The sequence below is a fragment of the Cherax quadricarinatus genome, chromosome 77 (assembly GCF_038502225.1).
Source record: "Cherax quadricarinatus isolate ZL_2023a chromosome 77, ASM3850222v1, whole genome shotgun sequence".
NCBI classification, from domain to species: domain Eukaryota; kingdom Metazoa; phylum Arthropoda; class Malacostraca; order Decapoda; family Parastacidae; genus Cherax; species Cherax quadricarinatus.
Window position 1 is genome coordinate 751,712 of NC_091368.1, and position 18,025 is coordinate 769,736.

At 44.5% G+C, this 18,025-nt stretch overlaps 1 protein-coding gene across 1 annotated transcript in view; it reads left to right on the forward strand.

Moving 5' to 3' along the window:
* LOC128702021 (uncharacterized) overlaps positions 1–18,025 on the forward strand; it is a 286,203-nt gene that overhangs the window by 246,196 nt on the left and 21,982 nt on the right. Inside the window, exons 5-6 of the mRNA XM_070101420.1 lie at positions 1,337–1,449; positions 6,413–6,491. Of these exons, the coding sequence (XP_069957521.1) occupies positions 1,337–1,449; positions 6,413–6,491 (192 nt within the window). The remainder of the gene's footprint in view (positions 1–1,336; positions 1,450–6,412; positions 6,492–18,025) is intronic.

Here is an 18,025-nt window from a genome sequence, read left to right on the forward strand (position 1 = left end):
TTTGTCAGGCAAAATAACACATGAAATGTTTTGTTATATGGAAGGGGTGGAAGAGGTTAGGGAAGAAGGGGCAACTGAGGGAGGACTGGAAATTGAGGGAGGACGGACGAAGAAAACGGCGCAAGGACCTCAAACTGCATCTTGAATGAGAAGTGAGAAGGGCGGTGAATGGAACAAGGCAGTGTGAGAGATCGGCTGAAAGATTTCACTGAGAGAACAAAGGCAGACTAGACGAGGTGAGAGTGAGAGGTGAGGAGAGGGAGAGATGGGGGAAAAGAGAGAGGTGGGGAGAGGGAGAGATGGGGGAAAAGAGAGAGGTGGGGAGAGGGAGAGATGGGGGAAAGAGAGAGGTGGGGAGAGAGGAACAACAGATGCTAGTGAGGGGTGAGGCTGTAGAGGGAGAGAAGTTCTTAAGAATGCGTGTCCTTGTGAGAAAATATTATGTGAATGAGAGGAGTAGAATTGGAAGTGGTGATGACAGTGATGGTTATAATGATAATGGTGATGACAGTGATGGTTATAATGATAATGGTGATGACAGTAGCAGTGTTCTCTACTGCTTGTCCTTTTCTTTTCCTCACCAAGCTTCCTTTTTACCATTCTCCGTCTCCATCTCCCTCATAAAGATGCTTCGCCACAAGAAGTTTCTAACCTCTGGAATCGCCAGAGTTAGTGAGAATAATATGTATTTATTTAGCAAAAAAGTTTGGATGTAGAGATCAAAATGTTGTATTTCCTAGAATAGGGCCCTTGGCTGGAGGCCACTGGGACTAATGGTCCTTGGGGCTGCCTGTAGTTGGGGGCCCTGAGCAAGGAGAAGGAATGGCCAATGTGAAGGGAAAAGGGGGGAAAAGAAAAGGAGGAAACAGTAGTGGGGAGAAAGGAGAGGAAAGAGTAGGGTGGAATTTACAGCAAATATACACACACACCAGCCGAGGTTGATATTCCAACGGGAATGAAAATCCACTACTCTCTAGAATAAAAAAAAAATCCTAGATGAAGGTATGCATGAATGTCCCCATATCAATTCTTTGAAGTAATACTTATTATGTATGATTTATGAACTAAAATATTGAATAAGTATACAAGAACTAAGCATATTAACGTGTTTCAATACATTTTTATAACTTCATGTTAAAAAAGAATGAAATATTAACTATATTAATTGACAAATAATTCGTACTTGGGAAGGGAAACTTTGGATGACTTTTATCCATCAAGTTGTGACTTAATAAGAGCCCAGATGTGATCGAAACGTCGTTTAAAGTTTATTCTCCAAAGTATTAATTGTTTCAACTATGTTACTGGGATTATTTTTTCTAACTTTCATCGGCAGGAATGAGTCGAGTTTCGTCAACCTGCAACTGCTCGACCCAGCAAAGAAGAAGATCAAAGAAGCTGTCTTTGACAGGAAGTATATACTTCGAGCAGACATCTCCAGACCAGACAGTGAGTGATGGTGGTGGCAGTAGGGATGATGGTTGTGGTAGTAGCAGGGATGATTATTGTGGTGGTGGTGGTGGTGATGGATATAATGGTGATGGTGGTTCTCCCTGCCTCCTGCAACAAAGGAACTCCTACTACTCTCGCTCAACATGCACATAACAATGCAGGTCAATAATTCGTGTCAATGGCCTGTTAAAAGTTGCTGCGTCGTGTCAAAAGCCTTTTAATGTTTTCGTCTCCTTTATTTTATCATCTTCCTCTATCATCGTTTTCTAACACCAGGGTTGATATAAAAGTTACATACTTTTCGTAACTGGGTTAAAAAAAATTATATATATATATATATATATATATATATATATATATATATATATATATATATATATATATATATATATATATATATATATTATATCCAAAACAACCACTCTGAAAGAATAGAGAAATTCCAAGCGCTTTCGTGACTACTCACATTATCAACGAACTAGTTCCTTGATAATGTAAGTAGTCACGAAAGCGCTTGGAATTTCTCTATTCTTTCAGATTGGTTGTTTTGCATATTTTGAAATCACCTGTTTACTGTGATCTTATTGTATATATATATATATATATATATATATATATATATATATATATATATATATATATATATATATATATATATATATATATATATATATATATAATGTCCACAGGGCTGAGGAAGGGTTGTTGAGGTGGTTCGGACATGTAGAGAGAATGGAGCGAAACAGAATGACTTCAAGAGTGTATCAGTCTGTAGTGGAAGGAAGGCGGGGTAGGGGTCGGCCTAGGAAAGGTTGGAGGGAGGGGGTAAAGGAGGTTTTGTGTGCGAGGGGCTTGGACTTCCAGCAGGCATGCGTGAGCGTGTTTGATAGGAGTGAATGGAGACAAATGGTTTTTAATACTTGACGTGCTGTTGGAGTGTGAGCAAAGTAACATTTATGAAGGGATTCAGGGAAACCGGCAGGCCGGACTTGAGTCCTGGAGATGGGAAGTACAGTGCCTGCACTCTGAAGGAGGGGTGTTAATGTTGCAGTTTAAAAACTGTAGTGTAAAGCACCCTTCTGGCAAGACAGTGATGGAGTGAATCATGGTGAAAGCTTTTCTTTTTCGGGCCACCCTGCCTTGGTGGGAATCGGCCAGTGTGATAATAAAATAATAATAATAATATATATATATATATATATATATATAGATATATATATATATATATATATATATATATATATATATATATATATATATATATATATATATAATATTAAATGCCCAACCCAGGATTTTTTTTGGGTTTAAAAAAATGACTATTTACAAGAGAAAAATATTTAGGACAACCAATTGTTAAATTCAGAATTACCAGTTTAACATATGCATACTGAGTATTATATGCTATCCTCTCAGTTCTGTAACGGTTTCAATTATAATTCTTTGGTAATTTGTTCAAGTCCGAGTTGAACTCTTAATGCGATTCGACGTTAAATCCTACATTTGTCTGTTAATTCCAGTGTTTATTCTCCTGTTTTCTCCAGTTTAATTCTGTATCGACAGCTAGCATTAAATATGAGCTTAATACCAACTAGCTGTTATTCAAGAATTGTGGAAAATACTTTACTTCTTAACAGTTTAAATAATCACTTCAATTCTAAATTACGTTTATGAGTCTAACTTCCATGCTTCAGTGCGTCATTTTTATTTACAGAATTTTAGCATTAATTCCATGCGGGTATTCCTGCCTAATCCTTTCCTGAGTAATTCCTTTTTTTAATCCCAATAAGTGAAGGGAGATTACCCTAAATGCTTGTCGCATTTATGCAAGAACTTCAGGCTAGGATTATTCAGGGAAATGTTTAGCTGTACCGTTTGCCTCTGCCTGGTTATATACAAATTGAACTTGTTTACAGAGAGAGAAAGAGAGAGAGAGAGAGAGAAAGAGAGAGAGAGAGAGAGAAAGAGGAGGGAGAGAGAGAGAGAGAGAAGCGTACATCAGTAAATATACACACCCGTACATACACAATTTTTTACGCAAAATCTGTTTAATGATAATAACGCATTTATGTATGCACATGGATCCATTTAAACATACAACCTCTCAGTGAAGCTTCTGATGTTATAATTGATGTTTTTTCCTGGTTTACCATTCCACCCCGGGTACACATAAGGCACACAACTTATTTTAAAATTAATGAAAAAAATACTGTAAATTTGCTCTATAGTGACGAAGAATGAGTAGTTGCATAATGGTTGGAGAAAGGAGAGGGTAGAGAGAGGGACATGGTAGAGAGGAGGGAAGGGAGCGAGGAGGATGGAGGAAAGAGGCGGGTAATTAATGGGGAACTAAGGAAAGAAGGTAGTTGTTACAGTCTGAACTAATAAACATCAACTATCAAGATAACGAGAGAAATAAACACAAATGAATTCCCGACGTTTCAGTCCTAAGATCTTAATCACTTCAAATATATTCATTGAAGTCATAAAAGTCAAATGATCGAAACGTTTTCATTAGACGTGTCGTAAGTTAATGCATTCGCGTCCATTTATCTTCGTGTTTGGCAGTTGTCATCTTACCCAAATAAAGGTCATTAAAGAAAACGGGCCATTATGTGAATATCTACGGAAGCCACAACCCAGGTTTCACTAACCTGACGTCGACCCTTGATTATTGTGTAGCCATTCAGTCTCATTTTAGACTTTTTATTATTTGACATTACCGAGCGTGAATTTCTGATCGTCTCTTTGCATACAGATTTACATTTTAAGATTAAATTAAATTACATAATCTTATAAAACTTATATTTAACACACAAAAATTATTTTATAAATTAGAGCAACACGCCAATGGAAAAGGGATAGAGATTCTAAGCTGAATTTATTGAATTCTACCGTGCCAATGTACTCCAGTACGTTCCTTGGCACTATAAAATTACTTATTATGCAGATCATATTGGCCAGCAAAGGCTATGGTGAAATTGAGACACATGTGCAACATCTGGGTATCTTTATTGTAGACGTTTCGCCATCCAGTGGCTTTATCAATACAAATTCTAGGACATAACTTGGAGACAGGAGAATTATGTACAGAAGATGAGGTAATCAGTCCCTCAACCTAGCAGTAGGTGCGAAGAGCACCATAGTCGTGGAGATTTTGAAGCAGAAGCAAGGCGCCTGACGCTTATATAGTAACGTCAGGTGGAAATGGGACGGGTAGCAGACGAGGGCATAGTCACTGGTAGGCGGATTCCCCAGTGGAAGTAGGTCCTACCCAAAGAGATGGGTTAGTTGTAGCAGTAGTTGTCGTAGTCGTGAAGGTTATGTACATGTCCTCAGACACTGCAACATCATGGAATCTTGATTCTGAGGACATGTACATAACCTTCACGACTACGACAACTACTACTACAACTAACCCATCTCTTTGGGTAGGACCTACTTCCACTGGGGAATCCCGCCTGCCAGTGACTATACCCTCGTCTGCTACCCGTCCCATTTCCACCTGACGTTACTATATAAGCGTCAGGCGCCTTGCTTCTGCTTCAGAATCTCCACGACTATGGTGCTCTTCGCACCTACTGCTAGGTTGAGGGACTGATTACCTCATCTTCTGTACATAGTTCTCCTGTCTCCAAGTTATGTCCTGGAATTTGTATTGATAAAGCCACTGGATGGCGAAACGTCTACAATAAAGATACCCAGATGTTGCACATGTGTCTCAATTTCATCTTGTTGGTATTGTATACAATTCTTGTACAACGGCTATGATAGAGATGGAGACTTCAAAGATAAATGTCTCGAGTGATAGATTCGAATGGCTAACAAGCGAGCACCCATTTTCGGGGCTCGAATACTTGTATATAGCTGCAGTAATTTTTTTCCACGACGGTGTGAGATGTTTCTGTGAACAATGGTTGTTCATGGTGGAGCTGAGAGTGTAGCTCACTGACTGGCATCACTAGTGAAACGTAAGTATCACACTTCTACTGAATAACTGGAGTGTTTTGGTAGAATTTATTTCATTAGTGCAATGAATGGTGTTGAAGATAAGGAGAGCTGGAAATGTACTTTGAGGGATCATAGGTATACCCAGCTCACAATATATGAACAGGTCGTTTTTATCTACTTGAGAAACCGTTTAGCTAATAGTGTCGTGTCGAAGTTCTAGGATGTCTTTTTGGTTTGAATTCCTTCTTGAAATGCAAGTATATTTAATTTCTCTCTTCATCTCGAGGATAAAAGCGCAAAACTTATTATTTTAGGCATGAGCCAAAGTTTAGCGTTTTAGTTAACCTGTCTTTGATTGGAAGACTTAAAACAGATATACTGTATAGACAGATCATGCTTATTTCTTTTTACTCGAAATAATTTGCTCAGAAAGACTGTAGAGACATGAAAGTGGCTCTGTCCCATGCAATGACAGCTGTAATACAGCGTAAAGTGTAGTGATGACTGAGACATTCTCATGGTGACAGTCCTGTGCACGGTGATGAAGTCTCTGACAGGGCCTGTCCAAGGTAGTGAAGGCTGACAGAGCCTGTAAGGCTCATAACAAAAACAGAAGCGACTCGACCTGAACTCGCCGTCCCCAGTGTTGCAGAATCCTTTAAGATTTTAATAAAATGACACACCACCTCGCCGCCTGTGTTCCCGTGCAGCTTTTTCTTTAACTTTTGTCACAATTCGACTTTGGAGAGAAGCCTGATATTTACAGTATTTCCTGGGTATTGTTTTGCTTAGAGTATTCTCAGCAGTGAATACGCTAGCGCAAGTTATGAATTTTTATATCACATTCATCAATAAATATTACTTGCGTATTTCTAAAATGATATACATGAACTTTGTTTACAGCCTTCTTGGATTTGGGTAAATGTATTTACAGCCTTATTAATTGTAGGTGAATGTACGTACAGACAGCTTGTGATCTTGCTGTTCTAATCTTACTTCCTGTCCACAGAGGCTCACTCAATGCGTGTCAAGAACTGCTTCAGTTTCGGAGAACCAAACTACACTGTCCCTCTCACAGACGACCGTGGGTAAGTTTTCCTGGGGGGAGATTTTTTGGCTTTTGTTTATGGGTTGATCACAAGACTTTATTTACAGAGCATGGTTTATGGGGTATCGCTTCGAGGTGGGCTTGGGTTATAGGGTATGTGGATGGTTTGTAGGGTATCACTTCGAGGTGAGGTTGGGTTATAGAGTATGTAGTAGAGGTTAAGAGGCTAGAGTTTGAAATAACATTTTTATATTAAATGGCGTCTTTTTTAAAATTTGTGGGTTTTAAATAGTTCCAGCCGCAGCATTGTGGGTTCGGGAATACTAGGAATTTACTAGAGTTATGGGAGTTGGCTGAAAAATATGAGATATTGTTTGGAGAATATGGATGATCGATTAGTAATTTGAGGCATGGATTGAAAGAAATGGGAGCGGGGCTTGGTATGGGTATTCTTTTGAGGTTGTGGATATTAAGAATGGGTTAGCAATTATGATGGGCAGGATATGGTGAATGTAGCTTACGGTACTGTATATGATGATTGGGCTGTAGGAAAGATCGAAGCATGGTCTGAAAATTATGTGAATCGGCTTTGCAGATGCGAGTTTTAGGTAAATGAGGTTGTTTAAACAAAATAGAACATAAAATGAACAATTTGCTTTAAAAGAAATCCACTCAAAAGCATCACCTCTATAAAATCTATTTTTTATCAATATATTACCCTAAGAAGTTGGAAAATGTTCCAGCTGTTAAAACAGGGAAAAAAGTGAGAGAATTAAAAATATGAAGACAGATTAAAAAATGCAACAAGAGTAGCCACAGATTATTTTTTTTATCTGATAATGAGATTAAAATTTGGTAACACCGTTCACCCCCGTCTGTGTCGGCCACACCCTTCACCCCCGTCTGTGTCGGCCACACCCTTCACCCCCGTCTGTGTCGGCCACACCCTTCACCCCCGTCTGTGTCGGCCACACCCTTCACCCCCGTCTGTGTCGGCCACACCCTTCACCCCCGTCTGTGTCGGCCACACCCTTCACCCCCGTCTGTGTCGGCCACACCCTTCACCCCCGTCTCTGTCGGCCACACCCTTCACCCCCGTCTCTGTCGGCCACACCCTTCACCCCCGTCTCTGTCGGCCACACCCTTCACCCCCGTCTGTGTCGGCCACACCCTTCACCCCCGTCTGTGTCGGCCACACCCTTCACCCCCGTCTCTGTCGGCCACACCCTTCGCCCCGTCTCTGTCGGCCACACCCTTCGCCCCCGTCTCTGTCGGCCACACCCTTCATCCCCGTTCGTATCGGCCACACCCTTCACCCCCGTCTGTGTCGGCCACGCCCTTCGCCCCCGTCTCTGTCGGCCACACCCTTCACCCCCGCCTCTGTCGGCCACACCCTTCACCCTGTCTCTGTCGGCCACACCCTTCAACCCCGTCTCTGTCGGCCACACCCTTCAACCCCGTCTCTGTCGGCCACACCCTTCAACCCTGTCTCTGTCGGCCACACCCTTCAACCCCGTCTCTGTCGGCCACACCCTTCAACCCCGTCTCTGTCGGCCACACCATTCAACCCCGTCTCTGTCGGCCACACCCTTCAACCCCGTCTCTGTCGGCCACACCCTTCAACCCCGTCTCTGTCGGCCACACCCTTCAACCCCGTCTCTGTCGGCCACACCCTTCAACCCTGTCTCTGTCGGCCACACCCTTCAACCCCGTCTCTATCGGCCACACCTTTCAACCCCGTCTCTGTCGGCCACACCTTTCAACCCCGTCTCTGTCGGCCACACCCTTCAACCCCGTCTCTGTCGGCCACACCCTTCAACCCCGTCTCTGTCGGCCACACCATTCAACCCCCTCTGTCGACCACCTCTTGCTGGCCAATACAATAGTCAATATCATTACGTTCTCGTCCACTCTTACGCTTCCCTCAAGAGCGTAAGGTCTGGAAGCACATAAACAAGGTTAAAAGCAGGCAAACAAGATAAGTAATATATTAAGTTACTTGTCCCTGGTGGAAGAAATGGAAGAGATGGAGTAGGAGTACGAAGAGGATTGGAGTCAGGAGTTAAAAGGAGTTGTATCCTTAAGGATATTAGATTCTTCTGCTGCTACTGTCTGACGAACGACAGCTGTGTTATTTGCTGAAGTACAACGTAACGTTGATGGCAGTTATTTTTTTATTTATGGCGAGATAAATACTGAGTGTCGATATAAAACGCATATCCAATAGATGTATGTTGTATTAGTTTTACTAAAATATTTCTCTATTATATTAGCCAGGAGTGAACGAATGAATGAAGATAGTGTGAGGGAAGAATATGAAACTGAGATGAAATTGATGAAATTGTGATTAACGGAGAGAGAGTCAATGAATATTCACCTGTTTATAATAATCTGTGTGGATGTAGAGGTTAATTTTCAGCGCCTGTTCTTGTCTCTAACTTTCCGCTTGCCAGATTAACTCCCTCCTATCTTAATGGTCCATGTCATTCCTCTTTAAATCATGTATGGAGCCTACCTCCACTATGTCGTCAAGGCCTTTCCATTTTCTGACCACCCAGAGACTAAAATACCTGCTAACATCCCAGTAACTCTTCTGAGTAACTTTCAATAGGTCCCTCGTGTACCCATATCTCGCCTCTCAAACTCACTTTCCCTCTCCACCCCATCAAGTCTGTTTAATATTTCGTATATCGCTATGTATCGCTATCTTGTAGTTTGTTCAAATCTATTTACAGTCTTTCTTTATTCTCTCCTGTTCATATTTTTCCCACTAGATACCCGTAATCTCAGGCATGTCGATCACACACCAGAAATAAAATAGGTTCCAGGAGGAGAGATGATCTGTGTAATAAGAAATAGGATACAAGCAGGAAGGAGAAATTATCTTAGAATAATTATCAAACCGCTAGAAGCTATCATAAAAGGCCTACTTACTCTCTGAATTTCTTCCTTAAGCTGTTTATCTTACTCTACTGTCCCATCCTTTACAGCGAATTTCCACCTTCCGCAAATGTGGGAAATTACGCAAATAACTATGACATCACGAATTTCGAAAATTAGATTTAAACTTTATAAGAGTCCAAGAATCTTAATCTAATGTTTAGTTTGCCAATAATATGAAATATTTTTCTTAGATTGTTATTGCGAGTTGAAATGCTACATGTTCTCTGCCAGTGAAATTTACACCGGGTTTGACCTCATTTGTTACAGTACACGGAAGGTCATTCAAGGTAACTACCTCTCTGAGTGAGCTTCCACTGATGCCTCCCCAACAGCCACTTGAGAGCCGGCCTAATATAGTTTACCAAAGTGCTCTCTCTATCCTCCCGGGCTGCCTTAAGTAGGTTATAAAATCTGTAAATGGAGCAAAATAAGGCTATCCTGGGAGGTCAGAAGGTATCATTTTGTTCGTGATTGTCTCTGGTGCCTCTTGGCAGGGTCTGATAATTATCTTGAGGCCTGATTCCTGCTTCCTGTTTCTAAGTTCTCGAATCATCCTTTTCTCTAGAATCCTGTTTTCCGTTCCCCGAGTCTTGAATCTTTCTGCAGCTCCGTGTCCTGCTTCCCCAATGCTCCTTTTGTAGTCTCATTTCCTGGTCGCCGAGTCCAGATTACAGTTCCTTAAGTATTTCTTTCTGTTTCCTTCCGAACTGCTTCCTTCACATTAGGTAAGAGTAATGTTTTTCCGTATTGGTTCTCGTCCTTTCTTTATGTCGCGATCTCTCTATTTCTATGTGTGGGTGTGTGTGTGGGTGGGGGGGGGAGGGGGTGCGCGCGCGCGCCTGTGCGTGTGTGTGTGTGTGTGTGTGTGTGTGTGTGTGTGTGTGTGTGTGTGTGTGTGTGTGTGTGTGTGTGTGTGTGTCTGTGTGTCTGTCTGTCTCTCTGTCTCTATCTGTCTCTGTCTCTGTCTGTCTGTCTCTCTCTCTCATTTCCGAGCGACTTCCTTTCATTGTTACATAAGAACCCTGACTGAGTCTTTCTCTTCAATCGCTCACCGAGTCATATAAACCAGGACTTGAGAAAGGCGGAGAGAGCAAGCTCGGGGAATCACTTGTGGAGAGGGAGGTGCTGTTGACGACGCAAATGACACAACTGAGCTTCCAAGGTGACACTCGATGTCACCATTCTGGAAGTGGACGACATCCATTTGGCGCACAGTAGCTGTAGAAGGGTGTGTGTGTGTGTGTGTGTGTGTGTGTGTGTGTGTGTGTGTGTGTGTGTGTGTGTGTGTGTGTGTGTGTGTGTGGGGTGTGTGGGTGTGTGGATGTGTGTGTGTGTGTGTGTGTGTATGTGGGTGTGTGGATGTGTGTGTGTGGGTGTGTGTGTGGGTGTGTGGGTGTGCATGTGTGTATGTGTATGTGTGTGTGTGTGTGTGTGTGTGTGTGTGTGTGTGTGTGTGTGTGGGGGGATGTGTGTGTGTGGGGATGTGTGTGTGTGTGTGTGTTTGGGGGGATGTGTGTGTGTGTGTTTGTGTGTGTGTGTGTATGTGGGTGTGTGGATGTGTGGGTGTGTATGTGTGTGTGTGGGGGGGGATGTGTGTGTGTGTGGGGATGTGTGTGTGTGTGTGTGTGTGTGTGTGTGTGTGTGTGTGTGGATGTATGTGTGTGTATGTGTGTGTGTGTGTGTGTGTGTGTGTGTGTGTGTGTGTGTGTGTGTGGGGATGTGTGTGTGTGTGTGTGGGGATGTGTGTGTGTGTGTGTGTGTGTGTGTGTGTGTGTGTGTGTGTGTGTGTGTGTTGGGATTGTGTGCGAGTGGGTGTGTGTACTCACCTAATTCACCTAATTGTGGTTGCAGGGGTCGAGACTCAGCTCCTGGCCCCGCCTCTTCACTGATCGCTACTGGATCCTCTCTCTCTCTGCTTCCTGAGCTTTGTCATACCTCTTCTTAAAACTATGTATGGTTCCTGCCTCCACTACTTCACTTGCTAGGCTGTTCCACTTGCTGACAACTCTATGACTGAAGAAATACTTCCTAACGTCCCTGTGACTCGTCTGAGTCTTCAGCTTCCAGTTGTGACCCCTTGTCCCTGTGTCGCCTCTCTGGAACATCCTATCTCTGTCCACCTTGTCTATTCCCCGCAGTATCTTGTATGTCGTTATCATGTCTCCCCTGACCCTTCTGTCCTCCAGTGTCGTCAGTCCGATTTCCCTTAAGTACGACATTCCCTTGAGCTCTGGGACTAGCCTTGTTGCAAACCTTTGTACTTTCTCTAACTTCTTGTCGTGCTTGACCAGGTGTGGGTTCCAGACTGGTGCTGCATACTCCAGTATGGGCCTAACATGCACAGTGTACAGTGTCTTGAACGATTCCTTATTAAGGTATCGGAACGCTATTCTCAGGTTTGCCAGGCGCCCGTATGCTGCAGCTGTTATTTGGTTGATGTGTGCCTCCGGTGATGTGCTCGGTGTTATGGTCACCCCAAGGTCTTTCTCCCTGAGTGAGGTCTGTAGTCTTTGTCCACCTAGCCTATACTCTGTCTGCGGTCTTCTTTGCCCCTCCCCAATCTTCATGACTTTGCATTTGGCTGGATTGAATTCGAGAAGCCAGTTGCTGGACCACATGTCCAGCCTGTCCAGGTCTCTTTGAAGTCCTGCCTCATCCTCGTCCGATTTAATTCTTCTCATCAACTTCACATCATCTGCGAACAGGGACACTTCAGAGTCTATTCCTTCCATCATGTCGTTCACATATATCAAAAATAGCACTGGTCCTAGAACTGACCCCTGTGGGACCCCGCTCGTAACAGGCGCCCACTGTGATACCTCTTCACGTACCATGACTCGTTGCTGCCTCCCTGTCAGGTATTCTCTTATCCATTGCAGTGCCCTCCCTTTTACGTGCGCCTGATCCTCCAGCTTCTGCACTAATCTCTTGTGGGGAACTGTGTCAAAGGCCTTCCTGCAGTCTAGGAAAACGCAATCTACCCACCCCTCTCTCTCGTGTCTTACTTCTGTTACCTTGTCATAAAACTCCAGGAGGTTTGTGATACAAGATTTGCCTTCCATGAACCCATGCTGGTTTTCATTTATAATCTTGTTCCTTTCCAGGTGTTCGACCACTCTCCTCCTGATAATCTTCTCCATGACTTTGCACACAATACATGTCAGAGTTACAGGTCTGTAGTTTAGTGCCTCGTTTCTGTTTCCTTTCTTAAATATGGGGACTACATTAGCTGTCTTCCATTTCTCAGGTAGTTGCCCAGTTTCAAGGGATGTGTTGAAGATTGTGGTTAGAGGCACGCACAGCATCTCTGCTCCTTCTCTAAGGACCCATGGGGAGATGTTGTCCGGTCCCATCGCCTTTGAGGTGTCAAGGTCACTTAAGAGCTTCTTCACCTCCTCCTCAGTTGTTCGTATGTCATCCAACACTTGTTGGTATTTTCCCTCTTGATGTTCCCTTCTGTGCTCTCTTCCCACAGCCCTTCCTGTCTCTACTGTAAAAACTTCCTTAAATCTCCTGTTCAGCTCCTCACATACCTCCTGATCATTTCTTGTGAGTTCTCCACCTTCTGTCCTTAATCTGATCACCTGGTCTTTGACTGTTGTCTTCCTCCTGATGTGGCTATACAACAGTTTCGGGTCAGTCTTGATTCTCGATGCTATGTCATTTTCATACTGTCGCTGGGCCTCCCTCCTTACCTGTGCGTACTCATTCCTGGCTGTGCGACTGATCTCCCTATTTTCGTGTGTTCTCTGCCTTCTGTACTTTTTCCATTCTCTATTGCACTTTGTTTTTGCCTCCTTACACCGTCGGGTAAACCAGGGGCTCGTTCTGGTCTTCCCGTTGTTACTGTTGCCCTTGGGAATAAACCTTTCCACTGCCTCCTTGCATTTTGTTGTTACATATTCCATCATTTCATTTACTAGCTTTCCTGCCAGTTCTCTGTCCCACTGGACCTCCCGCAGGAAGTTCTTCAACCCTACGTAGTCCCCTCTTTTATAGTCAGGCTTTTCCCATTCAACTCCTGTTATTCTCTCCACTTGCAGCTCTACTATGTACTCAAAGCACAGAACCACGTGGTCGCTAGCTCCTAGGGGACTCTCATACTTGATGTCCTCAATATCTAAGCTGCCCAGGGTGAACACAAGGTCCAATCTTGCTGGTTCATTCTCCCCTCTCACTCTGGTAGTGTCCTTAACATGTTGGTGCATGAGGTTTTCCAGCACCACGTCCAACATCCTGGCTCTCCATGTTTCGGGACCCCCATGTGGCTCCAGGTTTTCCCAGTCAATCTCCCTGTGGTTGAAATCCCCCATAACCAGCAACTTTGCTCTGCTGGAGTGAGCTCTTCTTGCCACCTCAGCAAGTGTGTCCACCATTGCTCTGTTGCTCTCTTCATATTCCTCTCTTGGCCTCCTGCAGTTCTGTGGTGGATTATACATCACTGCAATGACCACTTTGTGTTCCCCAGACTGAAGTGTACCTGCTATGTAGTCTCTTTCTTCCGTCTCATCTATTCCTTCCATTTTCTCGAATTTCCATCTGTTTTTTAAGAGCAGAGCAACCCCACCTCCCCCCCTGCCCCTTCTATCTTTCCTCATGATCTGGTATCCTGGTGGGAAGACTGCATCTGTTATTGTCTCCGTGGGTTTTGTTTCTGTAACTGCTATGATGTCTGGGGACTTCTCATTGATTCTTTCTTGCCATTCCTCATGTTTATTCGTTAATCCATCTGCATTTGTGTACCAAACCTTCAACTTCTGTTCTAATACTGTAACTGTGGTGCAGGGGGTGGAAACAGAGGGATCGGTGTGTGATGGTTGGTTTGGATTGTTCAGTTGCCTTGGGGGTGTCGTGGCTGTAGTCCTTCTGCAGGTGTTTCTGGGGGGTGCGCTTGTCCTTCCATTTGATCCTGGGTTATTCTGCTCTCCTTTTTCATTTCCTCCCATTTCTCCTTTCGTTTTTGAACTCTTTCATTGTCTTCCTTTCGTCCTGTGTTCTGTCTCGATCGAGGTACACACTCCGGAACTCCTGCTTGCCTCTCAGCCGTACTTTCTCCTGCAGGATCATGGTTCGGGTTGATTCTGCCTTGAAAATTACTTTGAGAGGCCGATTCCTTTTCTTTGTGAACCACCCAATTCTCCGAAAATTTGCCACCTGGGTCATGTCCCCCTTGCCTATCACCTTCATATCTTCAATCGCTTTTTTCTCCTCCTGCTTTCTTTCATCATAAGTTTCCCCTTTAGCTTCGTCTAGCCCATAGACAAACATGGATCTCTCCCTTTCCACCTCCCACTGTGACTCCCATTGCATCCTCTGATGTGTTTTAGTTCCTTCCCGTGGAGTGTTCCTTCCTTCAGTCCCTTCCCTAGTTATGGCCCCTATGCTTCTTGGTTTATCCTTCCTGCTCACCTGCTCCTGGCCCCCACAGGTATCTGGTAAGGTCCTTGCACATGTCCTAGTTCCTTCAATGTCTTCCAACCTCTCATTCTGTCCTAGTGTGCTCCCTGTCTTTGTTTTGGCCCCATGTGGGTTTGACAGGACCTCTGCATACAGTTTAGTTTCCATGCTTCCTTCAGACCTGTTGTCTGTGTTTGATGTAGCCATTGCCGATGCTACTTCTGTAATATCTTTGTCTCTGTGCTGTTTCAGATGTCTCAGCTCCTCTTCTAATCTCTCTATCTTGATTTCTGCTGCTGTGGCCTGTTGCTTCCACCTTCTGCATTCTGCTGCTAACCTCTCTTCCATTTTCCTTTCCAGCTCATCTAGTCTCCTTCCCCAGTCTTCCTCCCCTTTTTTGAGCTCTACCTCCCATTCCTCCCTCCCAGATTCGTCCTTGGAGCCCCTTTTCCTCATCCTGGTTAGGGGGAGGGGAATAGATGGTTAGGAGAGGGGATGGATGGTTGTGGGGGAGGGGGAGGATGGTTATTGGAGGGGTAGAGATAGTTGGGGGAGGGGGTTAGATGGTTTGGGGGAGAGAGGGGATGGATGGTTATGGGGGAGGTTGAGGATGGTTATTGGAGGGAGGGAGGTAGTTGGGGGGTTAGACGGGTTGGGGAGGGGTTAAGTGGTTTGGGGGAGGGGTAGGTGCCTAAGGTGAGGTGGTTAGGGAAGGGGGAGAAGTGGTTAGGGGAGGGGGGGGTATGTGTTTGTGTCAAGTGGTGGAGGGTGTCTGGGTGTGTGTGTGTGTGCGTGTGTGTGTGCGTGTGTGTGTGCGTGTGTGTGTGTGGTGTGTGTGGTGTGTGTGTGTGGTGTGTGTGTGTGGTGTGTGTGTGTGTGGGGTATGTGTGGTGTGTGTGTGTGTGTGGGGTATGTGTGGTGTGTGTGTGTGTGTGGTGTGTGTGTGGTGTGTGTGTGTGTGGTGTGTGTGTGGTGTGTGTGTGGTGTGTGTGTGGTGTGTGTGTGGGGTGTGTATGTGTGGTGTGTGTGTGTGTGGGGTGTGTGTGGTGTGTGTGTGTGTGTGTGTGTGTGTGTGTGTGTGTGTGTGTGGTGTGTGTGTGTGTATATGTGTGTGTGTGTGTGTGTGTGTGTATGTATGTGTGTGTATTTGTGTATGTATGTGTGTGTGTGTGTGTGTGTGTGTGTGTGTGTGTGTATGTGTGTGTGTGTGTCTGTGTGTGTGTGTGTGTGTGTGTGTGTGTGTGTGTGTGTGTGTGTGTGAGTGTCTACCCTTGTGTGTGTGTGCTTGTGTGTGAGGGAGGGAGGGTTAGGGGGGTTAGGTTGTGTGGTTGAAAGATCCGTCGTGTAGGCACAAATTTAGTCTCATTTATCTTTCCCAATTATCTACTCTCTCCACTTATTGCCCTTTCTGGATTTACGTATTAATTGTTGCTGGTTATTATCGTTTTCCTTGTTCACATTGAGAGAGGACTTCCTAGCTTCCTAAGTATTCTTACTGCTAATAACTACCGGTAGTAACACTGCCTGTGTGCGTGTGTGCATGTGTGTGTGTGTGAGTGTGTGTGTGTGTGTGTGTGTGTGTGTGTGTGTGTGTGACAGAGAGTCTTGTGCGGTGTAATGACTTGCCGCAACTTCTTGTGACCTGACACAACCCTCCTGGGACCTGACCCTAGCACCGTCTTACAATGTTGCCCTTAAAAGCTTGTCCCACCTACCTTCTCACACTCGTCAACACTATATTCTCTATGTCTATGCTATTTCTATTCTAATTCTGGTAATAGCTTGCAGGAGTGAGTGACCAGTATCAAACAGTATGCAAGGCCAGCCAGGGCCGTCAACATGCAAACCACAAATAGGCGAATAAACTTGCGGTGACAGTTGCCAGCTGCTGATGACCAAGTCGTCGTACGTAGGCCTTAAATTCCTATTTTGGAGATCCTTCACCCGTGATGATTATAACCATATATTCTCATACATCCCGCTTCCTCACGCGATTTCACTCTTCACTGATGATAGTATACACTTCACATTATATACACTTCACTTTATATGTATAATGGCACACAACTTGTCGTGACGTCACTTCTTCAGGCCTACCGCTACCAATGTGGCAACAGCGCCTAAGACCCCCAACGGTTTGCGCTTTGAAATATTATGATTTCAACTTTCCTCTCACTTTCTTTAACTAATAACTTTAATTATTACTCGTAGTATTGTTCACTGACGTTCCACTACCACTGATTACTGCTATCTGTTATCGCACGCCATACAACGCTAAGGATCTCGGAGCCTTGTTACCCACGTCTTCACCCTACGGACCCACGCTGTGTGTGTGGGGGGGGGTGTGGGTATGTGTGTGTGTGGGTATGTGGGTGTGTGTACTCACCTATTTGTGGTTGCAGGGGTCGAGTCATAGCTCCTGGCCCCGCCTCTTCACTGGTTGCTACTAGGTCCTCTCTCTTCCTGCCCCATGAGCTTTATCATACCTCGCCTTAAAACTATGTATGGTTCCCGCCTCCAATACTTCACTTTCTAGGCTATTCTACGGCTTGACTACTCTATGACTGAAGAAATACTTTCTAACATCCCTTTGATTCATATGAGTCTTCAACTTCCAATTGTGACCTCTTGTGTCTGTGTCCCATCTCTGGAACATCCCGTCTTTGTCCACCTTGTCTATTCCGCGCAGTATTTTATATGTCGTTATCATGTCTCCCCTGACCCTCCTGTCCTCCAGTGTCGTCAGGCCGATTTCCCTCAACCTTTCTTCGTAGGACAATCCCCGTAGCTCTGGGACTAGTCTTGTTGCAAACCTTTGCACCTTCTCTAATTTCTTGACATGCTTGACTAGGTGTGGATTCCAAACTGGTGCTGCATACTCTAATATGGGCCTGACGTAAATGGTATACAGAGTCTTGAACGAATCCTTGCTGAGGTATCGGAACGCTATCCGTAGGATTGCCAGGCGCCCGTATACTGCAGCTGTTATCTGATTGATGTGCGCCTCAGGAGATATGCTCGGTGTTATACTCACCTCCAGATCTTTTTCCTTGAGTGAAGTTTGCAGTCTTTGGCCATCTAAACTATATTGTGTCTGCGGTCTTCTTTGCCCTTCCCCAATCTTCATGACTTTGCATTTGGCAGAGTGTGTGTGTGGGTATGTGAGTGTGTGTGTGTGTGTGTGTGTGTGTGTGTGTGTGTGTGTGTGTGTGTGGGTGTGTGTGTGTGTGGGTA